The 13,392-nt window shown below is 37.7% G+C and overlaps 1 protein-coding gene across 2 annotated transcripts; it reads right to left on the bottom strand.

Annotated features, from left to right (window-relative positions):
- Positions 1-548: 548 nt before the first annotated feature.
- On the bottom strand, positions 549-13,066 carry LOC127952676 (MHC class II transactivator). Of its 2 annotated transcripts, none has more exons than XM_052551328.1 (20): positions 12,389-13,066; positions 8,514-8,564; positions 8,356-8,409; positions 8,244-8,270; positions 7,502-7,579; positions 7,359-7,409; positions 7,093-7,227; positions 6,914-7,006; positions 6,781-6,831; positions 6,592-6,705; positions 4,964-5,029; positions 3,201-4,884; positions 2,432-2,611; positions 2,212-2,277; positions 2,049-2,129; positions 1,865-1,948; positions 1,646-1,729; positions 1,453-1,536; positions 1,272-1,355; positions 549-922 (listed from the first exon to the last, which is right to left on the bottom strand). In XM_052551328.1, the coding sequence occupies exons 1-20, from the start codon at positions 12,708-12,710 to the stop codon at positions 847-849; spliced, it is 3,465 nt and encodes a 1,154-aa protein (XP_052407288.1). In that variant the 5' UTR covers positions 12,711-13,066; the 3' UTR covers positions 549-846. The 2 variants fall into 2 exon arrangements, with proteins under 2 accessions (XP_052407288.1, XP_052407289.1); XM_052551329.1 differs by lacking the exon at positions 12,389-13,066 and adding an exon at positions 8,912-9,266.
- Between the last annotated feature and the right edge of the window lie 326 nt (positions 13,067-13,392).

Here is a 13,392-nt window from a genome sequence, read left to right as displayed (position 1 = left end):
ACCCTGACACTTAGAGCAGCCTGTGATCTTACAATCTCAGTGAAAATTGGAGGAATGCTGCCAGACATGTAGGGTTTTCAGATAATTAAAAAAATAAGCACCAGTGCCAGATTGACACCGATAATTTGGAGATAATCTCGAAGTGCTCTCTCATTTTGATCAGTTATTTTTCAAAAGTTTTTTATATTGTGCTTCAGATTACACTTTATTTATGAATTATGTTTAAAAACTGCCCTCCTACTCCTGTTAGGCTAACTTCAAATAGGATTTAGCAGTGGCCTTGAAAATTGGGAAATGATAGGTTGGTCTCTAATTTTGATATAAATCAAGCTGCTCATCATAGAAAAAGGTGAGAGGTGTGTTCAAGTCACTGTATGTATACATTTAATTTTATTGTACATTTTTCTAAAACCCTGAAAACTGCAACTGAACAGATAATCAGAGCAGCAGTATTAACTAATGTTTAAGTCAAAATATAATGAATTACAGAAGCAACTAAAGATCTGACGTATCTGACATATGTAACTGTCACAATCAGAAAAGCAGACTCACAGAACTTGTATTTATTTATATGTATATATAAAAAAACCGTATAAAAAGTACTTTTAGTGCTGAGGAAGAGTATATCCACAAAAGTGTCAGTAAGTGCGAGTCAGTCATTATAGCAGTCACATGTACAGTTATTTCAGTGAGAAAGTGAAACAACATTCTAAAGCAGTTTAGTGTCTTTGTTGACAAATGTTGATGAACTTTTTGGTTAATTGTGCTTTTGTAAAAACAACGACAACGACAACAACATAAAAAACTTGTAACAGTATCCAGTATATGGCCATTTTATAATGTGCGTCAAAGTGATCTTATCCGTGGATCTTGAAGACGCAGGTGTTCAAAAACTCCATATGGGATGCAGTCATTCCACAGCCTAAAGTAGGGAGAAGGAAAACAAGAAAATTTACATATCAGGAAAAATGGTTGAGTTATGCGATGAAACTAAATGCACGTACAATAATGGACAATGCATATTCTTTGTGACTGTGGTCAGATTGTAGAGATAAACTTCTTCCTGTTCACTTGAATGTGTTGGCTAATTGTAGCAATATCTCTTATTTTCAATGTTTAAACTAGCTCAAATTTTGAACATAGTCTTGAGATGCTAGTATCTGATACCTTATTACAAGGAAAAGTTATCCAAATAAAAGCTAATGTGGTGGCATATCAAACCACTACATTTCATATCCAAAAGGATGGTAGATGGTAAAATGGAGACTCACTCCAGGGACTTCATTCCTGTGCAGTTTTTCAGAGCAGCACCAAGCTTTGTAGCTCCAAGGTCTGTGAACTTGTTGAACGCAACGCTGAAAGTAAATAACAAGAAATGCATTGATATTGCATTGATTAATCTTGTCAATTTTTGCACATTGTTGATTTAATGTGATTTTAATAAATACTTACTTCAGGTCCAGCAGGAAATTCATGTCCGGTAAAGCCAAGGCCAGATGTTCAGCTCCAATGTCAGCAATTGCATTTCCATAAAGGCTAAAAAGGTGAGGAATATGGCATCATTTTGACAAAACAGTGAGGTCTTATAAACACTTCCAAAATACACATTTTACTCAGTGATGGTAAATATATTTTGAGGGTGTACCTAAGGCTCTGTAGAGAAGGGACTTTTGCCAAAGCTTTAGCTAGTTTCTCTACTCCTGCATCTCCGATGAGGTTTTGAGACAGACTGTATGGTGAAAACATTGGACAGCTCAGTCATGACACAGTTGTTCCTTTACAAGTTGAATTTACTTGGGAAAACAAAATTTTCCAGAGACTACTAAGTACACATAAATAAGGCCGTAGATGTTTCAAAACTTACTTCAGCAATTTCAGACATTCCAAGAAATGTAAAACGCCAGCTAGCTTCTCAGCTCCAGAGTCTCCTATTTGGTTTTTCTCAAGGCTAAAAGACAAACAAAAATCTTAAAAACACTTGAAGGATTTTTTTTTTTCAATCCAATCATTGTCGTGAAACCATATGATATCCACCAGTAAATACTCACTCCAGATGTTGGAGGGACTGCAGAGAAGGCAGGACCTCTACGAGTTTAGGGAAAAGTTCAGGACCGTTCTGGACTCCAAGCCTGCAATGCAGAACACCAGCAATTATTATAAAACCAACACTGAATGTTTACAAGGACACAGAAACAGAAAGCGAAACCTTACTCAAATTCCAGTCTCTGAAGATGCCGGAGGGCTGGCACACCTTCATCCAGTGCAGACACAGATTCACTGAAAGTACAATCATACTCCTTATCAACAGAATCATTTCATGCTACAGTTTGAAGTGAAGAACATGAATGGGAATGGCATCGGTCAGCTATAAATATTAGCTTTATTTTTATAGTCATCAGACTTCCTATCCAACACAAATTTGACGCTGTACCTCATTGGTAGCTTCTTCTCTCTGTGAATTTGGACAAGGACGGGCAGGCTCTCTATGTGATACCCTTCTGTTGCCTTGAATGGGTGCAAGGTGAATTTCTCAATGGCACTTTTCAGGTTCAGTTCATCATTGCTTTGATGCAAGTCCTCCCATAAGCCAATGGTGTCTGCTGTATGTGACCTAATGGGAAAACAAACAATAATATGCATATCATGCTTATTTCCATGCAATTTCAATAAATTTTTAAAAAAGGACACAAATTATCCTAAAAGTTGTAAATACAGTTTCCCAGAATCACTGTTATTTGTTTGCCATTATTCACTGACAGTCTTGACATCCACCTTAGCTTTCATTTCCATGTTAAAGGAAAATAAAAGAAAAGTAGCGAACTAATGAATCCAATTAGTCTTCCTCTTAATTAGTTGATAAACAGCTCAAAAGAATGATTCACTCATCAATGTTTGATTCATGAACTAACCATTATTTTTAATCTGGTTCGTTAATGAGTTGAATCTTTTACATGAATCATTTGTTCAGTTAATAACCATTTAAATTTCATGGTACTTTTATGATGCCTTTACGTCTTTTTTGACGCTCAAAAGCTTCCCTTCACTGTTAAAATGTCTTAAAATATTACAATTTTGTATTTTGCTGAAAACCAGTCAATTATATAATTCATTCAGGTTATGAACTCAATGTTAGGATTATTAAATGATGACCGTTTTTAAGTGAGCTATTCTTTGAGCAATGCATTTTGACAGCTTCTCACCAGAATGCTTTGATACATTTGAGTCCCACAAGCTCTTTCAGGCCACTGATGGGAATGCATGTGTCTTGCAGGTTAATGGAGAAGGTCCGCTTCAGTGCGCTGGCATATTGAAGGAGGTGACATATAACATACACATCCGATGGGCAAAGCTGCGTCCCATAGAATGACAGATTGTCAGGCAGGTTCTTCAACAGCAGTTTGGCAAACTTGGCGCTGCCGGTCTCGTAAACGCAATGAAACAGTTCTAGTAACCTGGCAGGAACCAAATCATTCGGCTTCATGCTCTCCAGATGGGTTTCGACAGCCTTTCTTTTGGCTTTAATGTTGACACTGCTGTCCAGGATGCTGACTCCATCAGGGGGCTTCTGGAAGACCAAGCCGGTGACAAACCTCTGCAGCACGTCCTGCGACTCTCCCTGAACCTTTCGCTTCTTCTGATGGACTACGCTGTTTGCTACCACCATTTTCTCATTCACCTGTTTGGACTGTACCAGATGCACAGCGCTCAGGAGGTTCTGAGTGAAAAGGTCTGCAAAGTGGTTTTCCTGACCCTCAGGCGTTTTGTAGGACGTGAGTATGCCACTTTTTAGAGCGCAGTCCAGCTGCTCCGCAGAACTGGCAGGGTTTAGACGTGTATCATGATTCTTGAAGCCCTCCCATGCCATTTTGCACAACTGTGGGATGTCCAGATGTTTTCTGTTTTTACACAACGAGCTATTCTCAAGGCTAGCTAGTTGCAGATGCTTGGAGGTCACTCTTTGGTACAAATCCGTGAGGGTTGAAGGCAAATCACTGCAGCTTTCTTGGTGCTCGAGCAGGAAACAGGTAGTCCAACAAAGCAGCGGGTTGGAGCATAAACTGAATATGTATCTGTCATTCTTAATCTGTTTTAGTGCACTTTCTTGGAGGGAAGTATTATCCCCAAAATATTTTGACGTGTACAACTCAATGTCCTCAGGAGAGAAGCCACAAAGCTCCAAAAGGCTGTCCATTTTTCGCAGCACCTGGTTTAAAACGTCTTTAGGCCTCGTGGCGATGAGTAGCGTGCAGCCCGAGAGGATTTCCTTTTGGAACAAACCGGAAAATAGCTGTTTGATTGTGTATTTAGTGTTTGTGTGTGATTTGGCAGGGGACTGGAGAAGCCCTTCAAAGTCTTTAATGTGATCAAAGCTGTCGAAGATAATGAGAACTTCATCAGGGCAGGACAGAATGTGTTTGAACACAGAGTCTGAGTCCTCGCAGCGAGGAGACACAGACAAATCCAACAGTAAACCTTTCAAGCTGTAGGTTGATTTTGTAAGGTCTAAGATTTTACAGTTCAACAAAAAAACAAACTGAAATTGAGGCAGGCTACCGCTCGCCCAGTCCAAGCATAAACGCTGAATGAACGTGGTTTTCCCCGCTCCGGCTTTTCCCAGGAGAGCAAATGACTGTTTCGGTTTGGAATCACTGTTATGAAACAACTGGCTTCTGTCCAGCTTTGCCCTCTTTCGCTCTGAGTCACTAAGGACGACCAGTTCCTTCTCCAGACACTTGTTTGCATTTTTACCAGATTTGATAAGGAGTTTTCTCTGGACCAGATGTGCGTCCACGTAGTGCGACTCCATTCCCAGGTTCCCACGCATTGAGCAGCAGACATCTCTCATGTAGGATTGTGTGTGATGTTTGTAGTCCTTCACACATTCTGTAAAACAAACATGTGTCATGTTTCACAATCTAATAAAGTAATGTAAGCTTACATGATGTTTAAATTGGTTTCTCACCTGGTGCTGCTGGGCGGAGTTTCTTTTCGCTTTTTGGAGAGGTGGAATCATTGTGTTTTTGTAGGTCTGTAATTTGCAAAACAGACAAGCAGTCATTCTGTTACTATTAATTCACATTCAAATTTGTTAGTATATGCACAGCACTTCCATACAAATATAATAATGTAACCCTTGAACTGAATTGTGAATTGTAAAAAAGCCACAGTTTCACTGTTTGCAAGGAATATTAATTTTCCTCAAACAATTCAGCTTGTGGTAAAGCTATAATAGATTGAATGAAGGGCTAATCAATCTCTCTACTACTCTATAAAAGCACGTCTGGATTGGCTAATCGGGAGGACCGGGAGAATTTCGGTGGGCTGGTCTGTTTTTTGTTTTTTGAGGTTGAGATATGCTGTCCTAGGCATCCACTCAAAGCAGCCCCACTCTTTTCATTTATTATTTTCTCGCAGCCTCACTCACAGGGTTGCCTGTCGTCCCGTATAATACGGAATCGTCCCGTATTAAAGGCTTCAAAGAAGTGTCCCTTCACAGCGAGCGGGACTTACTGCAATTCCCAATATACAATAATTTTGGGAGAATGGAAACAACTTATTGATCATTAGCCTAACATCCAGCAAGGCAGGAAAACATTCAATCTTCCTGAGGGAAGATGTATTTTATTGTTAAGTAATTACTGTTGAATAGAGAAAAAACTGACTAAAAATGTACTTCGTGTATTCTTAAAACTGGACCCAAGTACAAATACAAGGACCAGAAGTAGCCCACTCTAAGTTTTCTTTAATTGAAAAATATGCATTTTCTTTCATTCACAGGATAAATATATAATTGCAATAAAATGTTTGGTCAAAAATGTATGTGCCATTGTTGTCGTATGCATGTATTTTCACTTCCTAAATTACTATGGTACTTTTTTTAGAATAGGTAAATAGGTTAAGCAAAACAAATGTGATTATTTCTGAGAACTTTTTAGGCAGACATTTTGGTACAGTACAAATAGTTTGAGCTTCCCCTATTCTGTCCCTTGTTTTCTAATAAAGAAAAGATGTTATATTAAGATCATATAACTGAATCCAGCAGCACCATAAAACAACATAAATCCAGACCAAGGTCAAGAGAACAGACATACAAAATCCAACCTTATTCAGTCTTATTTTCATTTAACCGAAGAAAATGATCACACACACCTAACTTTTGATGTCATTTACCCAAGCTAGCAAATCAGATAAGGACTTTGATCCAGGTTTACAAATAAAAACTTTACAGTTTTCTTTACTTTTCAAAAGTTTTGAGATGATGACTTGAGTTTTGAATGATGACTTGCTTCTATCTGCATGACCACAAAACAGTTGGGAAAACAATCCAGTGATCGTCCCGGTGCCTCACGCGCTCACTCAACAATATAATCATTATATTGACCTGATTTTTTTTCTAGATGCCCACATTGGCAATTTAAAAACCCATTTTTTATCAACCTCTACTCTAAACCCTTTCTACTCTTGCACAATCCTGTTTGGACGTGTGTAATCCTTTGTAAGAATGACTGGCCTTGTATCTTTTCAAGTTATATACACTTGGTTAAGACCTCCCAAAGACACATATTTGCTGTCATCAAACCCTGAGCTCACCTTTTGTAGGGGAGTGTGGGTCTACTGTTGGCGAGCCCTGGCATGCGCTGTCTGAGGATGAGCCAACAGGAAGTACAGAACCAGTGAGTTCTGGCGGCGCAACTGTGCCAGTGGCTGGAAGATGAAGATTTCAGTTAACACACACCACAATACTGCTAACCCTAAAAGTATGACCCTTTTTTAACTTACCAGGTGAAAGAGGAAGTATCTGAGCGCCCGGACTCACACACTGGGGCGATACTGCAGATATTAAATGTGAAATTAGAAATACAGTGCATGACATTAAAAGAGCAGATTAATGATACTTTTACAGTTGACTCACCAATCACGTATGTAGACCCTGTTGGAACCACAGTGCCGAACAGAGGGGGCGTATAAGGGCCAATTGTCTGGATTATTTGTAGTGGTGAACCTCCTGAGGTATTTAAAAACTCATAGTCAAAGGTCAAGACAAGGCATAGTTCCTTGAAATGCAAATACAGTATGGAAACAGCTACTCACCATTAGGGGGCAGAAGAGGAGGGCTGAAGGGAATACGAAGCACATGCTGGAACGGGGTTGAGCTTAGATGGAAACTACTCTCAGGGACAATGGTGGGTGTGCTTCCGTTTGAGGGACTTTCTGGGCACACTGTAGCTGCAATACATTAGGTTTCTGTTAGCAATGTTTCATTTTACTTTTGGTTTATTAGACTGAGATATTCAGTTATCACAAATACATGCTTCCTTCCCTTTTTTTTTAAATAAATAAGTAGACAGTTCTATTACCTTTTCTATTAACAGTTGAATGGCCACGTTTTCTGCGGCGTTTGTGTACAACTGTTGACAGATTCGACAGAAAACACACCTGTTACTTACTGAATTCAATGCAGATCTTTTATTAGAGAACATCTAAGAGAAAATAGCATTACCTTTTGGCTTTTTGGGTGGCACTCCATCTAGGAAAGTAGCATCTTCTGGTATTGGCGTGCAGGTCGTGCCTATGTCACCTGTTGTTTGCAAAGCAGACATAAAAGACTCAGGGTTAGAGTGGGATCATTTTCAGCCCTTGAGTTTCATGCTTTAGACCGACCGACACTTTAGTTCATGACTTACTATAGACCTATTCAAATATTGTAATTAAAACCTCAGTTATAGGCCCACGTCTGTAATAGTGAACTGTTTCCTACATCCTTGTAATTCATTGAATTTTTGCTCACATATTTTGAACAACTCATGTTTTTTTTTTTGGCAAGGTGCCTCTGTCAGGGAAGTATAATTACGTCATCATTAGGGCTGCCAATTCACTTCAGGAATGGAAAATAAGGGACACTTGTGATTCTTTATATATAAAAAAACAAGGGACAGAATAGGGGAAGCTCAAAATATTTGTACTGTACCATAGTGTCTGCCTTAAAAAGTTATTGGAAATAATCACATTTGTTTTGCTTTTTATGTACAATTACCTATTCTGAAATTAATTTTAAAGTCATCTGTCTGAGTAAATTGTGCCATTATAGAACTGCACAAGTAGTGTATTTACTAATTTAAGAGGTGAAATACGCATGAAAAAATATGCAAATGTCACTGGTTCCCCTTTATCTTCAATGTAAGTATGATTCTATTGAATATGTCTTATTAATAATATTAGTATATATTATTTTACAGTCTTACCTGGAAAGTTATCAAGGACGGTGGGATCTGCCAAGACACAAGGAAAGTATTTATAGCCTTCACGAAATTAACACACTGTTTTGCAATAAACAGGGCAAAGAGTGAAACTGACCAAAATCATCTTCAATAGACTCAGGCGACTCGAGATACTTTAAGATGACATTATCTGTGAAAAAAAGTAACAAAAGTGAAATCTTTCATTTGAAAACTCAAATGGCAACTATAGAGCTACATTTGTTTACAAAGTAGTAGGCTGCATCTATTTCTCACCAGGTAAGAGTTCAGACATTAAGTCCGGGACAATATCTTGCCATTCAGCATCTGTTGTAATATAGAGACACATTACATTACATATACATATTTTTTAATTCGAGACATAAATGTGAAAACTAATATTGTTGTTAGTAACTGCTTCTAGCGTGGACGCGCAAGATGCTGTGAAGCGCGCGCTCCATTGCTGTGAGATAAAAAAACTTAAAATAGCGCGAGAGGGGAAAGCCCGTTTCATAGAAACAATTATCTGACTTTTAAAATTCTAATGTTATTTTGGACCTTTTATATAAATGCCTGGTTTTATGCACTATCGAAGTAAAATAAGTTGGATTATGACGCAAAACGCATTACAAATATAAATAAATCTAATTAATTGAAATATCTTTGTACATTACCTGTTTCACAGAGATGTTCCATGTTTACTGAAGAATTATTAATCCATTAGGCTACATTAAAGTTGTGAAGTAAAAAAAAAGTTTTCTACTGTCATAAACGCTCGACGTGTCCTCGAATTACGCAGGTTCAGGCATTCTGTCTGGCAAACACCAAACTGGCTACACCTCACTGCTTGCTTTTACTTTCAGTATGTGAAGGGAGTTGGTTTGGCTCTGCATAAACCAAACTCTGCCAGACTCGGCCGTTTAGAAAATCTGTTTTCTCACAGAGGATATGCATTCTGCGTCGTGTGGATAATCTTTGCCTATTTCTGAGATGATGGAGATGAACTGATACATTGCATATATAATTATAATTATTTATTTTTATTATTATCTTTTTTTTCTGTTCCAGCCCTAGTCTTATTCAAATGCTGGCGGCTAATATAAATTATTTTAAAAGACAATACATGTATTTTTACAGTAAATTGTTGGTAAAAAGAAACGTTTTAAGAAATAAAAAAAGTGGATTTTACTGAATTGTCATGTGATCATCACGTCCTTTAATTTTACCAAGAGTTAATGTCAGTAGCCTACATTTTAAAGTAACAAATAGATCTTCAATGCTACAACAGGTTGATATAGTATATAATCTGTAAATAGTAAGGAACTCTAAAATATATAGAATATTATTGTTTTTTATTTTATTGTTTAAGAAGCTGACGAAAAAAAAATAAAAAAAAATAAAGAAAATCATGTTGATCCATAGTTTATGTAAGAGCTTGGCACTCCTATGCGGAAATGCACTTACCTAGGAGTGGCAGGTATTTTACATTTTCTACTGTGCCCTTTATTTTAAATGGACTGGTTTTATATACGACACACATTTATGCTTTTATAATGTCAATTATTATTTGACTTTGCAAAACCAACCAACCAGTCGGAAAAAACCCTGCAAATATTAAAATAAGTAATTTACACAAGTTCCAAGTAAAAAAAAAAAAAAACATCTGATGCCACCCTGCCTCTTCCTAAAGTGAAACAAAAATATTGTGCAAGTATCACAGACTGGAACAACAAGTTCTTTGTTGATTGAGTTTTGTATTAACTGTGCCCATACCCTAATCTGTCTTGCCAAGTGGCATAGCTTGCTGGTGACATCACATTTACCCTTATTTACCACACGATATCTCACAGTCAAGTCATGTGTTATACAGAGGAGGAGTGTCTACCATTAGAAGTTTTAGTGGCACCTTTTGGGTTTCACTCTGACATTGTTCAGTGTCCTCTTGCATTCTGATCAGCAATCTCCGCAAAAAATAAATAAATAAATAAATAAATACTTCAGTGACTAACACACAGCGTGCTTAGAAAGCAACTCTAGTGTCTGTGAGAGATCCGATTACATGTGCATTCTGTCAGGCAGTGATAAGCACTTGCGGTTTGTGAGCTGCAACAAAGCAATATTAAACAGGTAAGTAAATGTGGACAGTATTTACATGTACATTTGAGTTTCACTGTTGGCCTAGTATGCTTCAGTGTTGTTTTAAAAGATTATTTCACACCCTCTTGTTGCACTGCCGTTTTAGAGATGTCGTTCTTTGTGCAAAGGGTCAAAGGAGGTTACATAAATCAAGCCAAAAGTTGAATGTCCTCCATATGCAAATCCATCATTAAGATGTTTTTACCAATGTAAAAAAATTGTTTACTAACAAACATTGCCACTGGCTAAAAAATGAGTCCTCTATCAATAACACTGTCTCTCCAGTGAAAACGCAATCTCATCTGAATCAGGAGAGAAATATGCACAGATTAAGCATCAAGTTTACATGTGATAAAAGTTCAAAAAAGTCCTGAACAAATATGAAGGTGGATTTTGATATGAGAGGACTAAAGGATAAAACTTTCACTGGAGCAAGTGTTATTATGGATTCTGGATTGATATTTTGGCCAATAGCGGGAGTTTAAAGTTAAATGCTATGATGAATCTGTTTCTTACAAACACACAGGTTTTCACTTCACAGGACATTCATTGATTGACTTAAGACACATGGATTACTTGTCGATCATTGTGATGTTTTTATCAGTTATTTGATCCATTGATCTGACGGCACCCATTCACTGCAGAGGATCCATTTTATGAGCAATTGATGAATTGCTAAATAACACTAAATCTGTGAAGAAGCAAAGCCGTCTATATTTCAGATGGCCTAAGAATGAGTACATTTGAACAAATTTTCTATTCCTAAACTATTCCGTATAACTGAATTATTATTCATAGAAAACAATCAAGCATTTTATCCTCAAGTTCTCATACTGTAAGACATATTGATGCATTTTATCTAGTCTTTATGGTGGAAGAACTGGCAGTGAAGTTGGGAAACTGTGCTTACACTGGGGTAAGATGTGCCACCCCTCGGTCAGTGACACTATTGTGCACTGTTTCTGTGGGCAGTGTTCTGACAAACAGGGTCCATCATCATAAACAGCCTAACTGTCTGTGAGAGTGAACACTGTGAATAAAGTACAGCTGTCTGTGACTGAGAAATGCACATCAGAAAGTGATCTGCATTTTAATACTAAGAACTTTTAAGTGAATTTTAAATGACAGACGATGAGTACATTTACACTTCATAATATAATACACATGATACACATCAACATTTCTGTGATGCTAAAACACAACATAATGCAGTGCAAAATTCAAAATCCAGCAAAAACACCTGTAAAAAATATAATAAAATCAGGAAATTCCTTCATATTAATACAGTACATTTTGCTCTTTATTTTGGGGCTTTTTTATGCCTTAATTGGGACAGGGCAGTAGAGAGCAGTCAGCAAATAACTTAGTGGAGAGAGAGGGGAGCGGGATCAGCAAAGGAGATTTGGACCACGAGACGGGATTTGAACTCGGGCCGCAACGAGCGAAGTTACGCTGTATCCCAGCACGCTAAACACAAGGCTATCGGTGCCGACCATTGTGCTCTATTTTTACCATTTTTTTTTTTTTGAGTAAATTATGGAAAATCCTTCATTGATAAAGCCATGCAATTTTTTTTATATTGGCCATTAATTATCAACTAAGCTTTTACCCAAAATGACAGCTGTGGGGCAAACTGTGTTTGATTTAATACAAACAACTAATTCATATTCATATTGTTGTTTGAAAAGCTAAATGTTCATATATTTCTCAAAAATTTAGTTTCCAAAAGTGGCTTTTTGTGGCGATACCATGGAAGAACTATTTCCTCTTCTGCAAAGAACCTTTCAGTGAACAGTTCTTCAAATGTCTATTTCTTAGTGTTAAGAACATTTTAACAGTCTAAAGAACATTTTTCCACTATAAAGAAAATGTTGTGGAATGAAAAGCGATTGACAGAAAAATAAATGCAACAACAACAACAACAACAAAACACTTCACTTATAACAAGTTATTGTAAAATATTATACATTATCATGAGTAGACAAATAATGTGTAAAAAAAAATATTTAACTCACCAGAAGGAACCAAATCTTCCTCTTTGGAGAGTGCCAAATCCAAGATGCTTTGGCTGATGTCCCAGTTCTGCCAGATTGGCAAAGAGAGTCTTCTGGCCAGATCTTCTCCATTGTTGAGAAAGACTTCACACAAACGCTGCTCTCCAATGTCCCCATCCTTGTAGAGAGACTGGTAATACTGGGTAGAGAAGACGCGGGCCTCGTGTAGCTCTCGGAGAAGCTCGTGCAGTAGGCTTGGGCTGACCTGTAAAGCTTTTCTCACCTGAAACAGTACCTCCTCAAAGGGAACCATGACTGGACAGCAGCCGCGAGACCAGCTCATTTCAATGCTTCATTTCCTCCTTGTCACACCAAAGCCAATTATCTGTGCTTTTGTTCCTGGATAAAAAAAATCCCCTCAGCGGACTCCATTTGTCTGTTTAATTCTACGCTGTGTTTAAGGACAACCAGTTTTAGCCAGGTCAGGTGAGGACAGTTTCGCATGTAATTTTCCAGAAGAAAACTAATGTCGCTAATGTGCTGTGCCCTGACAAATCAAGAGCCCACATCTCCATCTCACTTCTCCTTTGTTACTAGGAAATAATATGGAAGAGATTACATATATATACATGCCACTAACAGATCCCTACCCCTACCTCTAGTATACTACCTTAAGTGAAATGCTTCCATATACTGAGCACAATGCGTTCTGCTCTTCTAAAATGAAATGTAGATTATGACCTACATCTGAAAAATAAAATAAAAACATTGATTTTGCAAGCGGTATATGGAGGTAGGGAGACACTAAAACACAGTAGAATACAATATTTGCATAACAAGGCTCTACTGAGTGTGCAGATCTGAAGTTACTGTAACAAGTATAAATGGCATGTGATGGAGAAGCCGAAAAGAGAATTTAATTCATAAATGTCACTTATTTTGGCCAAAATGGCAGCTGTGAGTTAAAGTGTGGCCGATGCTTTGAGGTGAACTGTGCCAGTGGCTCGTCTCATAGTGAAAGTAAG

This window comes from Carassius gibelio, chromosome B3 (assembly GCF_023724105.1).
Source record: "Carassius gibelio isolate Cgi1373 ecotype wild population from Czech Republic chromosome B3, carGib1.2-hapl.c, whole genome shotgun sequence".
Classification (NCBI taxonomy): domain Eukaryota; kingdom Metazoa; phylum Chordata; class Actinopteri; order Cypriniformes; family Cyprinidae; genus Carassius; species Carassius gibelio.
This window is presented reverse-complemented; position numbering and strand designations above follow the sequence as displayed.